The sequence below is a fragment of the Parambassis ranga genome, chromosome 4 (assembly GCF_900634625.1).
Source record: "Parambassis ranga chromosome 4, fParRan2.1, whole genome shotgun sequence".
NCBI lineage: Eukaryota > Metazoa > Chordata > Actinopteri > Ambassidae > Parambassis > Parambassis ranga.
The window spans coordinates 7179802-7196865 of NC_041025.1; the positions used below are offsets into that span (position 1 = coordinate 7179802).

The 17064-nt window shown below is 41.7% G+C and overlaps 1 protein-coding gene across 3 annotated transcripts in view; it reads right to left on the minus strand.

The window, feature by feature from the left end:
* Window positions 1-700: 700 nt before the first annotated feature.
* Window positions 701-17064, minus strand: part of suco (SUN domain containing ossification factor) — a 30958-nt gene continuing 14594 nt past the window's right edge. The window contains exons 5-24 of one of the 3 annotated variants that reach the window (XM_028403143.1): window positions 16170-16310; window positions 15655-15838; window positions 14686-14797; window positions 14064-14191; window positions 13590-13657; window positions 13387-13494; window positions 12851-12956; window positions 11914-11934; window positions 11563-11618; window positions 10594-10685; window positions 10275-10340; window positions 9508-9591; window positions 8018-8102; window positions 6519-7898; window positions 6324-6411; window positions 6125-6229; window positions 5258-5412; window positions 4914-5005; window positions 4083-4138; window positions 701-3626 (exon numbers count right to left, since the gene is read on the minus strand). In XM_028403143.1, the coding sequence (XP_028258944.1) occupies window positions 3078-3626; window positions 4083-4138; window positions 4914-5005; window positions 5258-5412; window positions 6125-6229; window positions 6324-6411; window positions 6519-7898; window positions 8018-8102; window positions 9508-9591; window positions 10275-10340; window positions 10594-10685; window positions 11563-11618; window positions 11914-11934; window positions 12851-12956; window positions 13387-13494; window positions 13590-13657; window positions 14064-14191; window positions 14686-14797; window positions 15655-15838; window positions 16170-16310 (3676 nt within the window). In that variant the 3' untranslated portion in view covers window positions 701-3077. The remainder of the gene's footprint in view (window positions 3627-4082; window positions 4139-4913; window positions 5006-5257; window positions 5413-6124; window positions 6230-6323; window positions 6412-6518; window positions 7899-8017; window positions 8103-9507; window positions 9592-10274; window positions 10341-10593; window positions 10686-11562; window positions 11619-11913; window positions 11935-12850; window positions 12957-13386; window positions 13495-13589; window positions 13658-14063; window positions 14192-14685; window positions 14798-15654; window positions 15839-16169; window positions 16311-17064) is intronic. The other 2 variants (XM_028403145.1, XM_028403144.1) reach the window with 2 other exon arrangements.

Sequence of the window (17064 nt, forward strand, 5' to 3'; positions counted from 1 at the left end):
TTATTATCTAAATGTCTGTAATTACAGGTTCTCTGGTGTGGATTAATGCCCTGCCTTATACTCGATAGTTTCTACTAGACAAATTAAACACTCAGGCATTTACAAAAATGTATGCATATGTCCTATGATTTAGCACCATGGGGATTTCAAACTATAGAGATTTAGATATTTTTTCCCTTAACTAATTGTTTATTTCGATAAATAAATTGATCATTTCTGGTACATAACCAAATTACGATATTATATTCATATCAGGAGCAGAAAGCCATCCATCCATTTGTAAAATGTGTTGCATCATATGGGGCAGCAAACCTGAAGGGCTGAGTCAGACACTGTGGAAAACAGATTAAAAGATAATTATTATTTATTTTTTTTTAAAGTTTTGTAGGTCTCTAGATCAGTGTTTCCCATCCACTGTGCTCAGCCACATTAGTCTATCATTAGAAATCATCAGGCGTGCTGTGGGAAATTATCTAAATTCATTTAATTGGTCCGAAAGTTATTATCCACTTACCATGCCATGGGATTTTTTAAAAATGTAACATGCGTGCATGGCTCAATAAAGGTTGGGTAAAACTCTAAACACACTGGGGATCCAAAATAAGTATTTTGACTATATTTCCTTTAAAATACTGAACCCTTTTGTCTTCCTTTTTCATGAAGTCTTTTCATGAAATCACAAAAAAACCCAAAGACAAAATGAAAGACAACAAAACAGTTTTATTTAGAAAGAATTCACAGTTTCTAATGGCACTACAGTTTTTGTAGTAACTCACTCCTGCTCAAAAATACTGTGCAGTACTCAGAGAGAAAGAGAGGGAGAGAGAAGAAAAAAAAGATAGCACTTGACATAAGGTAGAAAAACAAAAAGGCGTGAGAAGTCATACAAAGTGCACACTGAGCTCCTAAAATTTCTCTCCAACTTCCTTCTCCTCATTTGCCGCGTTAGATTTAAAGTAGTTCACAGACTCACACTCACACCAGATACTAACCAAAAAAAATCTCACATGCATACAGGTTTTTACACAGATAAACATACACATTCAACAAGGGTTAAAAAAAACCTCAGGGTTTGCTCGGCTTGTGGAACATAAACATTACATTAATAGTGTCCCAAATTTATCTTTGTTGCGTTCCCTTTATTCAGCATCAATTCATTTCCTCCTCGCAAACAGCCAGTCATTCAAGGTGGGGCAAACCTCAAACACATTGAGCCAAAGAGCAATGACAGGTGAGTAAAAAAAAAAGAGTTTACAGTGAGAGAGGAAACACCGTCACAGAGAAAGTCATGCAGTGGGTTGATATGTAAAGGATGAGAAGCAGTAGCAGCTGGTCAGAGGGAACAACGACGAGAGAGTAGCATTAAAGCAAAGTTCTGTCTCTGTCAAAATGTACTCAAGACCAACCGACCTCACAGAGCCGCTCAGAAACTGCATGTACACAGAAAAAAAAAACAATCTTCAGCGTTTAAAAACAGATAAAACTGAATAGCCCTCTTTCACATTTGCAGCCTCCTGCAGTCTTTAAACTGTCAGTGACGATGTAACAAACAGGGCAACATTAAAAATAAGTTAGCTCATCTAAGCAACGAAGACACACTTAAACACACACACGCGCACACTCACAGTGGACAAAACAATATTTAGTCCTTTTTTACCACTTCTAATTACCCAGCAGCTCTGAACATATACAGAAGCAGCAGTGTGAAGATCCTGATGTACATGTTGCAATGTAAATCAATAACGATGCTGGATATAAAATGAGACAAAAAGGCAAACGATAAAACAGGAAAAAAAAAAATGAGGCCGAGCCATTCACCTTTACTGTGTGTGTCGGTACCGCCGAGTAATATTTTTCTGTTAAACACTTGCATGAATAAACTACTGTGACGCTGAAGGAGTAGGAGGCTGACAAACCAGCATCTAGGTTAGAAAACTCTCTAGTCATTTAAATAAATAAATAGATAGATAAATAAAACTGGCTTGTCATGCATGTCTGCAGGGTCTCAGTAGGTAGGTGTGTGTGTGTGTGTGTGAAGAAGTGTAAACATTCAGCTCTGCTACCCACATTGTATCAAAGGAAATATTTCCTCCATACAATTAGTGAAGATAATTTAAACAAACTAATGATAAGGTAATGGCTCAGCTGTGGATGAAGGGAATAATGATGTATAATGTAAGGAAAACAGAATATAATAGTCTCTGGCCTGTCTACCTTTATCACAGTTACAAAATCCATTATAAAAGCATACTTTCTCTACATGGGATGTGTGAGCAGTGTTTCTGGGTCCAGCCCAAACTAACTGAACTTGTAGGATTCACAGACTGCTACTACTGTATTTGTATTTTAACTGCACACTAAACTAAAAGGGTTAACACACATTCAGACTGATTCACACCATAGACACGTATTTTCTTCATTCAGCTCAGATGGTTGGTTTAGAACACACTGACAGAGACAGTGGAGAAGAATAAAGAGAGATGCACAATGAAGGTTTAACGCTCTGGTCCCATACAAACACCTGCAGTCCTTTCAGGACTAAGACAAGAACGGATAAGATTAACCCATAGAAAACAGAAGGAAGTAAGGATAAGAGAAGTCATCTGTCATGCTTCACACAATTCATCCTAAAGAGCAGCCTAATACTTCCTGAAGGAACGTAGATCTGAGGCCAGCACCTCTCTTCACTGTGCTCAGAGTTGGGGGTGAAAGAAAAGTAATCATTGGTGCTCAACTGTCATGAGATAATGTGCTTATCCGGCAGGAAAAACATTTTGATGGATCTCATAGTGATGTTCTCCCCACCACGGTGTCTCTCTGTGCACATTAAACTTTCTTTCAATTTCACGGTTGTAGAATTAAAAGATACAAAGGCACATAACCGTAAAGGTCTTTGACAGGAGTGGGTAAGGACTGGATGACTGAGCTACTGCTGTCATAGCCACTTCAGTTCCACGGTGTGCCTGCTCATGTGGTTCTTTGGGATGTGGTCAAACCTCTTCTCCTTTGTAAGTCTGCTACGGTATAGTGTGTGTATTTGTGTGTGTATTCACGTTTGTATGTGAAAATGTGACTATTCAGACATGTCCGGTGACGGCTGCCACTCCTATTGTCCCGACACTCATTTCCTTGTTTCCCTTCATGAGCTGCTGCAGGCTGGGCAGAGAGCCGACACTCCTGTCCGTCATGTGGGGAAACGGCAACTCTGTCTGTCGAGACTTCCGCCGTTTCGTTGAGCGCTTCTCCTGACGGGATTTGGCAGGAGGCTGGCTGATGGGGAAAGGCAGGCCGTGGCCGTTGCACATACCAGCTGAGGGGAGTATGGGTGAGGGCGGGGGGAGGCGGCTCGTGTACGACTCCTCAGAATGTGTGGATGAGCTGCAGCTGCTGGTCTCTGAGGGGACTTCCTTGGAGGCGCACGTGGACAATGGTGACACCTCCTCTGCACAGGGAAAGGGAGGTAGCAAGGGAAGAGGAGGAGCGAGTGGAGGAGGTGGGGGTGGTGGCTCTGGGAGACATGGGTGGAAGCCGTTACACTTGATGTCCCCGTTTGTGAGAGGAACAGAGGGGCTGAATGCCTTCAGTGTCTCAACCTTGTCCAACGACTTTGACTTGCAGCGCTTTTTCTACAGGAAAAAACATAACAGAGGTGGAGAAAATATTTTAAACACTTCCAAGAAAACCAAGATACATCTAATAATGTGAAGCCATGTTAACCACTTTTGTGCCTGACACTGATGCCACACAAACTGGTGAGAAAAGGGCAGGAAAGTTTCAAAGGAAATGATGATGGAATACAGCAGGAGTGATAAACTAATGCGAGTGCTGTGCTGTAGTATAAAACCCTAGCACACCTTATTTTTACTCAGCTAATAAGAATAAAACACCAGACACAGTGGCAGCAAAGAAGTGGTTAACATGTGGGCTGAATCTTAACACATCTCGTCTGATCCCTCATCTTCTCTACTCACACATCGCTGACTGACGAAGAAATTGTCATTCCCTGCTCTAACACACTCACTGGTAAGACTAGAAAACACAGCTTTATGTAAGGCGACCATCACAGCCAACAGACACTGTACCTTTTTCTCTGGAGAAAACCTTAGAGGTTCTACAATGTACAAGTCATCTGGACCTACTGGGGAGGGGAGAGAGGGGCCAGGTTAATGATGGAATGGGAAACAGGAATACATACATGTAAACAAGCATGAAATGACCTTGCAAGTAGTTTCATATAAGACAACAATCTTTTCTTTTGGGAAGTAGCACAAATTATTTGATTAAAACTAAAAAAAACTAGCATTGGGCAGAAACCACAGGAAAGCATGGGTTATTTCATTATTGATTACTACTTGCAAATGTCTACTATGAGCTAGCAAAGCACTGTGCTCTATTATTACACTCCATACGCCTGCATGTGGACACAAGCTGGCAATGACAGTCTCTCAGCCTCAAGGGCAATGTCTGACACACACACACACACACAGGCGCACACACACTTAAGGGATAATGAACAGCAGGGGGAGTTTTGGGTTTCATGAGTCAAAGACTAGATTCTTTCATTGTTTGCACCAGCCTGTCCCCGTGGGTGTGTGTTGCTTCAGGCCTTGGAAACACTGCAGATATCAGCCACTAAAAGCCTGGCAACATGTGTGAGAGGAAACGGCGAAAATATAAAGAGTGAAAGATGTCGGGGATGAAGAAAGCCTGGGTTGTGTTTGGTTATGGTCAGCGCTGCAGAGCTTCAAAGCATTTTTGCAGCACGCTCTGACTGGAGATTCAAATCAATGTTGCTCATGTTTTAGTGACACAGGCAGGGGAGAAAATCATACACGGTGAAACAGAGAAGGTATGTTTTTAGGGAGAGACTTGTGTATTGTATGTGTGTGTGTGTAAGTGTGCAGTGCGCTTACTTTCTGTAGAGGACAGGTGGAACGACTTGGAGCGAACAAGCGGGCAAGTCACCCTGCGCTTTAGGCTCATATCATCATAGGAGGAAAAGCATCTGTCAAAGAACAACATGACTGACAGTTATGAAGTGTTTACACTGTAAACAGGTTCTTACAGTTAGTGGTAGGACAAGAGTGACAGCATTTGCACTTTGCAAATGCTGTCACTTTGCAAATGGATAAAATCTGAAAAGTTGTCTAGTCAAGAGTAGAGTCCTGACACAGAGTTGGAATCATGGTGACAGATCTGAACAAGTCAACAGATAAAATGCCTGAATTATAACCAGGAGTGTGTCTGTGTGACAAACCTCTTGGGGCTGGGGTAGTGGTTGCTCTTGGGAAGAACAGCAGTGTTGGTGCTGGGGCTGGGAGATGAGCTGCGGCAGCACTGCATACACAGCAGGAGGCCTAAAGACAGACACAGAACCAGAGAGACCACCAGGTAGCTCTGACGGTCCGATACCTGCAGAGGACATATATAAGACATGTATAGGACATCATACAAGTTTTTCCATTGTTGGAAAGTTTTACACTGTGACCTGTGGTAGAGACTGTATACTAGATATATTATATATAACATATCATTTATCTTATTTCCTCTATAAATGTAACTGTACATTTTCAATAAACGTATATATTTTCCAAAAGCGATTTTACAGCTATTGACTCCTGCATTCCAAAAGCATTTATTACTTATGAACCTACTGTTTGCATTTAATCCTTGTGTTCCAAAAACAAAAGAAAACAAAAGTTTCTGCCAAACCAGCTGAAAAGTAAGCTTGACATGTTTTAGAAGAGTGTGAGTGAGATTTAAGAATTTGAATAATCTTTATCTATTTAATATCTGTGCAAGAAAATTCTAAATTTGGCTTGTGTTTCTCGCCCTTTCTACATTTACTTGATTTACTTGCATTGTTTCCAACTTATCCAACTTATGAGCTTGCAGGAGGAACTTCACATATTACTAATAAGATCCCATGTATGGAACACAGCGTACAGTCAGTACATTCCCACATGGCCTGTTCAGTGTGAGAATGACATACCTTTGACACCTACACTACTCACCAGGAACATGCTTATTACAGCGTTAGCTCTTGAAACTAATAGGATAAATGGATTTTAAATGAAAAATGAAGCAATATGCAATCTAATCAGCAATCAGTGTTGTGTGTTACCTCTCTCTGCAGCTGGCTGACTGTAGCTGTGAGATTAACCATCAGTTTAGTAACGTTCTCCAGCTGGCTCTGCAGGACCTGAATGGATTCAGTCTGCTTCTGGTCCTGAAAATATACAAGCAGTCACACAGTTGTCAGTCAGCATTAAAATGCGACTCTTTCCTGTTCATTGCTCTGATTCAAGTTAACACAAAGTGACCTGTTCCTCAGCGATGCGGGAGGTGTTCTGCAGTTTGATGATGGTTTTATTGAACGCTCTCTGCATCTCCTCCATCTGTTTACGATACCTGGAGACCAAAGGAATCAGGATTAGTGACATGACTTCACTTTCTCAGAGGACCTTAAATACTTCTAATGTTAAAAAAAAATGTAATAGCAGCGTTTAGCATCTCACCTCTGGCTAAGCTCCTCCAAGTATCTGCTGGACAGACTCATGTTCATCTCCAGGGCTTTGATCCTGTTGTTAAGCCTCATGAAGACACTCTCCTTCTGACTGGACCCGTGAACTGCTCCACCATTCACTAACACACCGTTTCCATTAACCCCTCCACCATTATAGTCTCCACCATTCTGCAGCTCTGCATAAAAATCTGTAGCTGTCCGGTGGACGTTCCCATTCCCATTAGTGCCTAAAAGTTCCTCTTCTACTGTGTCTTCAACCCGATGGGTGTCTCCTGTCTGAGACACAGATTCTGCATTCTCACCTTGGATCTGAGAAGCCGGGACATTTTGTCTCTGTGAGTCTCCACTATCTGTGCCAGACTTAACTGTGTCTATGGAAGCTTCAGTAGGTGGTAAAACCTTTGGCAGTTCAGTAGGAGGAGGAATAAGGTCATCAGGTCTTGATGCAGTAGGAAGAGGTTGAACAGGCTGCTCCTTGACAGGAGGGACCACAACCCCAGGAGAGGCTGTCTCAGAGAACAGAAGCTCTGAGGGAGAGCTGATAGAAAGGGTGGGGGTGGCACTGTTGGCCTGCTGTGTCTCTGGGATTGAAACATCTTGGAGGGGATGGGTTGGGATGGGGTCAAGAGCTGCATCTTTAACTGGAGGTAGCAGCTTCTGCTCATGGGTGGGGGTGGGCCGTGTCAGGGAGCTGTGGATATCTGAGAAACTGTGAGGTGGGATGGTGGACGTTCTACTAGGCTCTAAGAGGATGCTGAGCTCCGGAGTGTGTGCATCAGGTGTAAAGGTGTTGAGATGTGTGTTAATGGAGTGTACCTCACCTTGAGGTGTACCCTCAATGTGGCCATTAAAAGGCACCTTGGGTTCAGGAACTGTTTCTGTGAGAGGAAGAGCTTCTTGGGGAGGTGTTGGGACGGGGACAGAGACCTGGGGAGGTGAGTGTGTGAGGACAGGGGTGATCACAGGAGGGTCAGTCTGTGTTTGAGCACTAAGCTGCCTCTTCTTAAGGGTGCGTAGTCTCTCTTTGGCCAGCCTGGCGAAGCACCAGCGATGGAGTAGCTCTGGCAGGGTGGCCATGCAGGACAGAGACAAGGAGGAGAAAGGACAGTATGTCTGGCTCTCCCACTGGTTCCTGTCGGGCTCCTTTCTTGTCTCTTCCTCGCTCTTCTCTTCTTCCTCCTCTACTTCCTCCTCCATAAGAGTGACAGTCGACTGTCTGGGCTCTTCATCCTCCTCCTCCTCTTCTTCAACCAGAGTGACAATCTGTCTGTCCTCAGGGGAGTCAGGTGATGAGGGAGAGGATGTGGAAGAGTCACTGGAAATGTGAGAGTCCTCGTCAGTTGCAGATTTTTCTGGCTCTGCAGACTCCGGCCTGAAGGAAAATATAGGTTGCATATTGGAGAAGAAAACAAAACATTAAAAGCATTGACATCATAATCATAATTTCCATGATGCATAAATAGAATATTTATCTTTCTTTTTTGTTCTTACACTGCAGAGTCTGGTGGGGATTCAGCTGGTTTAGGTTTATCATCTGTCCTCGCCTTCTCTTCCTTTTCTTCTGTTGTTGTGTTACCTGAAAAATATACAACAATTAACAAACATACAATAAGATTGTTGCAACTAGACAGAAGCACATACCCCAGCAGTAACATACTGTGCAGCTGTAGAAGGCACAGTGTGGCTGAACGCCCATGTTTGGCAAATAGGGGAATTCTGTGAACCGGTTTGGTCCAGTTAGAACTGATTCCTCTGCTACAGCCTATTTCTTACTCTGTGGGTGCACATTTCCATAGAGCCAGCTGTAACAGAGACAGTTTCTAAGTTGAATTTGTGAACTTTTTTGCTTTCCTAAAGGGTTGCAGGGCTGGAGAGCACTAAAATATATGATATAAAGAACTTTGTAAAACCTTCAGAGCTGCCGAGGAAAACCAGAGTGAGAGCTCTCCGTGTGGTAAACAAAACTACGAGCAGGCTGGACGTCACCGCCCCACCCCTCAGTCAAAATTTAGCTGAGCTCTTGGCCAAGGAGAAAAACACAGATAGCCAAAGTTCTGCTGAAACGCTGCAGGAGACCCCCCACCGACAGCCAAACAAACATCTGGCTCTCTCAACACATATATACAACGTGAACATTCAGGCAATGCATATGTTAGCACTTTAGAGAAAGAGAATAAAGTGACCCAGATTTCCAGGCAGTTAATCCAAACAATATGTGGGAAGACAAGACTGGCCGGTGGTTAGGAAGTGAATGAGAGAGGGAGAAAAGGGTAGCAAAAATGCAGCAGCATGAATTTCAGTTTAACTTTAAAATATATAAAAACATTTGATTATTTTTGTTTGACATACCAATACTGAGTCTGCAGAGGAAGCTGAACTACATGTAGAAAGCCGAGTTGTTTTTATTGCATTTTTCTTGCATTTTTTGTTTACTGGCATTTGCAGTGGCCACCTCGGGCTCAACATAAAAGGGTTTTGTTGACACTGACATGGATATAATCTATTATAATATTATAATGGATTATATAATTTATTAACTAAATGTTTATTAACCAACTAGATGTTTAGCTAAGTCCTGCAAACATTAGTTTAGCAATGTAAATATATCAGCTGATAAGTGAAAATGCTATGTTTAACACAAACAGGAAATCAGAATGAGTCAGCTGTGGTTTGTAAGCAGTTGCACTAGACATCTAGTCTATTTTTATATAAAAAAAAGTTCTAGTTTATCCCTGCCTATGGTAATATGTTTATATATAGTTATGGTAATAATGACTTTTAATGCGTACTGTGATGAATCAACAAATGGCTGGATGGATCGCAGAGGCAGAATCTATGTATGTATAATTATCTTTCGAACATTGTATAAAATAAGTGCCTGACACCATAGCATGCTTGAAGGTGTGCTGTAGGATGTCTGTGGAAATACCAGGAAAGCAGACATTTAAAAGAGGAGTGAGTTGTGTTTTGAGGATGATTACCTCCCGTTTCTGCTCCGCCCTCCAGTTCGGGCTTGCCCCCTAGCACATTAGCAGCAATGTTGTTTACCATGTTGAGGATAGCATCTGAAGGGAAGGAACAGGCACACACAAAACATTTATTATGCAAAGGTCTCTGACAGGAGCCGCTTTAAGCCAAAACACATGAAGAACTACAGGCTCTGCACTGTTTCTCCTTTTTCCCCCAATGACCCTCAGTGATGACGCTGTTCTGCTTCAGTTTCCCCCTCTTACATTTCTGTCATGAACTCTCTTTTCCACATTTTCCTCCAGGCTTTGCCACTTTTTTTAAAACTATCTTCTGCTGTTTTGGATGATTTTGTGGTTAGAGGCCTAAAGATTTGTGTTTATGATATGGAGTACATGAGCAAACCACGTCTTGGCAAATTCAGGAGGCAGCAGGACACCACTTTATTTGCGCATGTGGTTGAAGAAAAAAAAATCCACAGTTCAACCAATCCTGCTAAAAACACCCCAGCCAAATGGGTATGTGTGACACCAAGTGGGTTATTCATGTCTGTGACACTTTGAAATGAATCTAAATCTAATCTAGCAGTATATAACTGGTTTGTAGTTTGACTTCATTTATATTAAAATAGCATGAAACGGAAACATATTCTACTTTAACATACTGTGGTTGACCTTACAATTTAGTCTGAAGTCTCTAAAGTATGCACACCGATGCTGTACATTTCTATAACTTGCACAGCAATGTACCTGCATAAGAATGTGTGTGTGTATATACATACTTGTTGCTGACCCAAGCAGGTTTTTAGAGGCCTTGTCCTCTGATGGTTGGTAGCCGGGAGGGTAGTCTACATAACAAACACACAGAAAAAAAATGTTACAAATAAAACACCTGATGAAGCAAAGTGCAGCAGTCAGTGTAAATGGTTGGTTTTGGTACAAATGTATTCCTTAACTGATTTGTTACACAAGACAAGTTATTATGCTCTCATTTGTGGTCAGATGATTTAAAGTGAGGGTGCTCAATTGTTCATATTAAAAATGCATTCATGTTTTATAGCTGAACAACATAATAATAAAACAATTAACATTGGACATTACCATAGTCTTCATCCAAGTACTCCAGTCTCTCTGAGGGGTACTGGGAATCTGCAATCTCCTCATACTCCTCCACCATGCTGGTACCAAACACCCTGGACAACACACACACACACACACAAACTGCATTACACAAACATACCTACAGGAAAAAGACCTTTAGAGTTTTTACTGTAGACAATCTGTAGGACATTTCTGCTGCCCATTTAACCCCCACCAGCAGAACGTGTCCCTGGTGACCCCAAGGACAAACATGTGTCTACACATGTTTAAGTATAAATAGAGCAATTACTCCAAAAGGCAAGAATCAGAGATTGTCTTAAATTGTCAATTACACAAATGTTATAAATCCAAATCCAGTCTTTTATTTGTTATTTTATGCAGCTAACCGAGTACAAGATTGGATTGTAGTTATGTTAGTAGATTATCCTGAACATACACAAATTTGTGCATCTATGTGCACAACAAAAAGTGCACATCAGTATGCTTTTGTTTGCAAACAAACAGACCTGATAGGAGTGCACTTAACCTACTAACAACTGAGGCGCAGGTTGTCACTTGTAATCTGACAAACAATAGAAAATTTAAGAAGCCAAAGAAGTTGGCTGCAGTAGGACTGGAGGTCTAAGTGGAGCTTCCGATTACCTACAAATTGCGGCACAATTAGCAGTGATCATTTTACGTGCGGGAAAGATCGTCCATACTAAATTATGTATGATGTGTTTTTAAAGCCAAAAACCATTTGTATGGGTGTTGAATGTCCTCCAGAATATTACAGTAATGAATCTTTCAAGCTTCAGCAGAGTACAGTCTAGTGTGAACCAAGACACTAGTCATTATTCAAGATAACAAAATGACATTTTCACTGTGTAAAGTCAATCAAATGACTTTGGGAAATATTAACTTCAATGCATTGATATTCTAATATTTAATAAGATTAATAATAGGATTCCGCTTTTTTTTTTACTTTACCTGATGAGACTGAGGGGACAGAAGTGTTCAGATCCAAAATGAGAGAGGAGTTCAACCTGCAGGGAAAACAGACCAACTGTTAAACTGAGTATCGCCTAAAAATTAATTAACAACATAAACCCCCAAATAATCTACATATGCCCTCTCCCCAAACCCATAATCCACCAATTACACACTATAACCTGCCAAGCTTTTTACAGTACAGTCTGTGTGCATGTCATGCATTAAACTGGCCACCTGAAGCTCACCCATTATAGTGTATACCCATAACAGGAGTGTGTGTGTGTGTGTGTGTGTGTGTGTGTTTTACAAGCGCATCAAAACATCTGACAGAGAGAGAAGAGTGCTAACCTTAATGTACTTGATGAACATCTGATGCGACAGGAAGAGCAGGAAGAGGGACAGGAGGAGAGAGAGAGAGAAACAGAAATCAGTAAAGACGGATTCAAGCTACAAGCAAGTCAAGAATCTGCGTACAGTTCAGCTGTTTTAAAAGACACAATGGATCAATGTTCTGCAACAGTGCAGACAAGATAAAGCTAAAAAGATGTTATTAAAAAGCTGTTAAAAGTTGCTAAAAAGTGGTTAAAAGTTGCATAAGCAAGACAGAGGAACAGACAAACATGGAGTTTTAAGAAGAGTGGTGACCGTTTATGTAATAAACATTACTGTGTCAGCACATGAATCACAGTGAGCTCCCACTCATAACACCCACACTCATCACACAAAGAGTACAATTATCCAAGCCTCACTCAACTGTTTAACATGTCTACGGTGTATAATACTTAGCAAGCGACACTGAGGAAAGAGACAGCACAGAATAGCACAGAGACTTTCAAGTTATCACATCGACACACACATTCAAATCAACACAAGCCAGCTTTGTAGTATGAACAAATGTCTGAAAACCCATGAATGACTGACAATAACTGAGGCTTAAAAAGTGTTATTACCCACACGAGTCAGTCAGAGTGTGGCAACATTTTATGTGTGAAAAAAAGAATCCATGAATAACATATAACATGTAATAACATATGCCCTATGCTAATGTGTATTGACCTTTTCTCACAAATGAGCCTGTGTCACACCCTCACAGTCTTTATCCATTCATGGGAGGGTTTACAGGCAGTCACTATGACATACTTAAATTAGCATGCAGTCATAAGAAGGTCCCTGGAGCATTAAGCAGAGCTAAAACACATACATACATGTGTCTGTGTGTCTGTAATGAGCATGAATGAAATTACTGTTAATTGTAACATCACTAGCTGCTAGAAAAAAGGAATACCTTGACATATTTTGCGTAAAGCTGTTCATCCAGTGGAAAGCTCTGGACTATCCGCTCATCACGGGCATGGAAAGTACCCAGCTTTACCCACTTGTTGGTGGGATATCTGCAAACAGAGACAGAAAAAAAAGATGTGAAGGCCACAAATTTATTTACGATACGTGAGGCAAGATGATGCTGGAAATAAATTCTAAAGGTGAAACAACTCCAATTCAGACTGCACTAAAGTTAGAAGTGATAATGCTGGAGGAAGAGGATGATTTATAGCTGTGCTAGAAGTGTGGACAGGAATTAAATTACACACAGCTGTGTAGGGACCTGACAAACCAACAATGACCTTAAGAATGAAAATGAGCAGTAAAAATCTTCACGCAGAAAAAAAGCAGTGAGCTAACAACAGTACTGATGGCATTTTACTGTCACATAAGGAGTGAATGCTGGAAATTCACCTGAAGGCCTATGCATACTGCAGATAAGCCTAATTCAGGCTTTGGTTTTGTAATAACACGCTGATTTTAAAGGAACAACGTGTTTACCTGTCACTGATGGAAACCAGAAAGTCTTTAGGTGTGGATGAGAACAGCTCAAAGTTAGCTATGTCCAGCTGCTTGACTTGGATAGGCTCACAGAGCTCTATCACAAACCTGGAGGGGTAAACACAGCAGGTTTATTAAAAGATCACATAAACTCAATCTATGTCACACGTGATGACTGTTTTTGTGTTTGTTAGTGCACCTACCAGATTTTGGTGCTGCATGGATTTAGCATGTAAAGGTCCATATTCTCCATGAGAATAGCTGACGTGCTCTGAAGAAAAGGGAAGAGGGAATCAGCATCCAACGAATATCATTATCACTTAGTGATACTAGTTTATGCTGTGTAGGAATTTGTGACATTTAGCAATGAGATTGTAATCAAATGTCCCTGCTGGGCTACCATAGAAACACGGTGCCAGGGAGCCTTCCTCTATGTATATACAGAGAGCTAAATATACAATAACAAAAACAATCAATAAGAAAACTTTAAATCATTTTTGCTAACAGAAACTCTTAGGACTGAGACACTGGTCCTCCTTGATGCATTCACTTTATGTACCAGGTTAAAAAAAAATTATCTATATGCTAACACAATGTAACGGCATGACATCAGTTTTGTGTGGGTGTGAGTATGTGCGCTTTTGTGTAGGCCACAGGGGATGGGAGTGATGTTTAACCTTGGCCTCATTGTTGGCAGAGAGTATCTTGGCACCACACTCCACAGAAGCGTAGTTATTCTTGAAGTTTTTCTGGACTTTCTTCACTGGATGGGGGCTGCCGCTGGTTGAAGTATGGAGAGACTGACCTTGAGAGAGGGAGTATTCCATTAGGCCCATTACAGTCAGTGGAACTAAACAGTGTTGCTCAGGAGGAACAAGCAGAAAGGTTATGCAATACACACACAAAAAACAGACACTCTACTGACCACAGCACATGGCATGCACAGCTATAGACAGAGAAGAAAGAGATGTGGAAATTGAAAGACAGGATGAGGACACTAGGAAGGAAGTAACAGGAAAAAAACAATGCCCAGAAACTGGCAGTATGTAGGACAAAAATAAGAGAAGTAGATTTAAACAGACACGTGACGTTTCCTTGGTCTGCAGGGACGCAATGCTGCAAACTAATCCTGTCTCTGTGTCACAGACATTAACATCATCAAGCTATTGTTTAGTTATGCAGCTTTGCAACACCCACGCTTAAAACACAACGTAATGGGGCAATCCTATTTGTTGCCGTCATGTGTTCTTTTCCATCCATGCATGTGCATCTAAATGTTTTAATTATGCATGCACTTACTTTTCTCTTTTTCCACCTCCATGACTTGCTTCTTCCACTCATCGAAGGTGGGTATGTCCTCTTTACTGGGCACAGAAGGATCTGTCTCTCTGGCAGTGTTAGCCTCCCCTGTCTGAAATCCAACCAGACAGAGGTATACACAGTATTACATCTCTGCAGTGAATACTTTGCAGTTGCATTGCATGCAAGCATAGTGTGTGGTAGAACAATTATCAGACTCTCATCCACAAGCCATGATAGTCAGCTAGCCTTTGGCCACTTAATGCATTGAGATTCAATGAGCTGTGAATAATACTTTAACAGATTATATAACCGCCCTTTCGGTCCTCACAAGAGGGCCTGATCTGAAAAATCTGCCGACTCAGACAGCCTCTTATGTAAACACCCCAACAGTTCGACAAGAGTCAGTGTTAGCATACAGATTAGTCATCAGATTCTTAGCTCCAAATGAGCAAAACAATGTACTAATACACAATGAAAACATGTGCCCCAGGAAATAAGTACTTTCCCCTGTAAACATCCCATGTAAAAACAACACAACACAATAAAACTGACTCAGGCACCCTCTTAAAGTCTGCCCTCTTCTAAAGCAGATGTGCACACTGAATATTCATAAGGTTCAAGGCTAGGTAGCCAGCAGTTGCAAGGATGTGTGGAAGTCACTGTGGACAGATGGACTGACCCACAGCATCTTTAGGCCACTAATCATACTTTCATCCCTGTCGAGTGTTTGTGTTTGGCTGTGGCAGCTGTTCCAAAACTGTCATCTGAAACATGTGCGCCCACTGTGCTGTGTTTTTACACCACCTGTCCAAATTTTCCATCATGACACGTGCAGCTTTGCACTGTCTCCAAAAATGAGTCCTCATTACATTTCTGCTTTTTAAATGCAAGATTGATGTTTTTTCTTTTAATATTTGTTAAATTAGCTTAAAAACACATAGAGGATGCACTGGAAAAGCTGCTGACCTGCTGCTCTTGGTGGTGCTCAGAGGCATTGCCCTGATTGTCCAGATCAGACTGCCCATCCCCCAGCTCCTGCTGCTGCTGCTGTTCCTGCTCCACCGGGCCTGGACTGGACTGAACATCTGCTTCTGGATCAGAACTGTGCACCAGGTCTGATCGCTGGTTCTCTTGGTCAGCCTCATCCAAACTACATTATAGACACAGGGACCAATGAGGTGGACAAGGAGGAGAAGTTTGAGGGGTGAGGGGAGGAATAAGGATAAAGAAGGATGAAGAACACAAATAAGTGCACAGCGATGCTGGATGCATACTGCAAAAAACAAGCAAACATGACAGTTTTGACAGCCCTTGGCTGGGTCAGGCAAAACAATGGAAAAGTGAAATTAAAAATAAAAAAAAGCAGAGGTAAGTGAAGAGCAAGGCCAGCGGTCGACGGTTGCGCACAGCAGAGAGGTGTAGCTTGTACCTGGATTACCTGCCTCTGTGCTTTGATTGGCTTCTGGTGGTTAGAAACTCACCTGAGGAGAGGGCTGCCAAAAGGGGAGTTTTCACAGGTTGCCAGTTCGGGGGGAATGACCTTGCACTGTGAATCAGAGTGCTCAGCAAAGACAAAGCTGTCTACTGGGAGTTCAACTCCTGCACTGGCAACCCGCTCTGCACTGAGGGAAAGAAAGGACATGGCGTTTACCACACCTCCGTACACTGGGGAGGGTAGAGTCAGGGGAGAGGTAGGGGTGGAGACAATGAAGGGGGAGATAAATACAGAGCTAAAGAGATCAGGGAGAGAGAGAGGAGGAAGAATATGAAGAGAGAGAAGGAGATAGAGAGAGGGGAGAGGTTGCTTTCGAGGGGAAGTTGATGGGCATGTCCTGAAAATGTCCTGCTCCTCACAGCCGCTTTGGGGAAAAATGCTGAATACCAAAAATCCACACGGTATATTCTTCTTGAAGGTTCAATCCATATCTCAGTTATCTTGGTCAATATCTTGGTCAGGTGATTTTCCACAGTGTGCATGAACTTCAGTTTTTAAAAGTTCTTTGAGAATAAATTTACTGCACACAAGCAGTTCCATGGTACTTGACAATGTCAGCCACTGGCTCCATCAAAGTCAAATGTCCAGGTTTTAAACCTCCTCCTTCGAGCTTCCTTGTGATCAGTCATTTCATGATTAAATTATATGACAAAATAACTAAAAACAAACAACAACTGAGAGGAACAAAAGTTAAGCAAACAAAATACAAAAGAAATGTACAGGGTCTGACATGTCAATACAGCATTGGGAGATCTGAAATTGGCTTTAACCATTATAAGAGGAACATGCAGTTTATCTTATTTATAAGGCAATAATTTCAGTTCTCCAATGTGACTGCTCTGTGGTTATAGCCAACTTCAAATGACAGAGAGCAAGTCTCT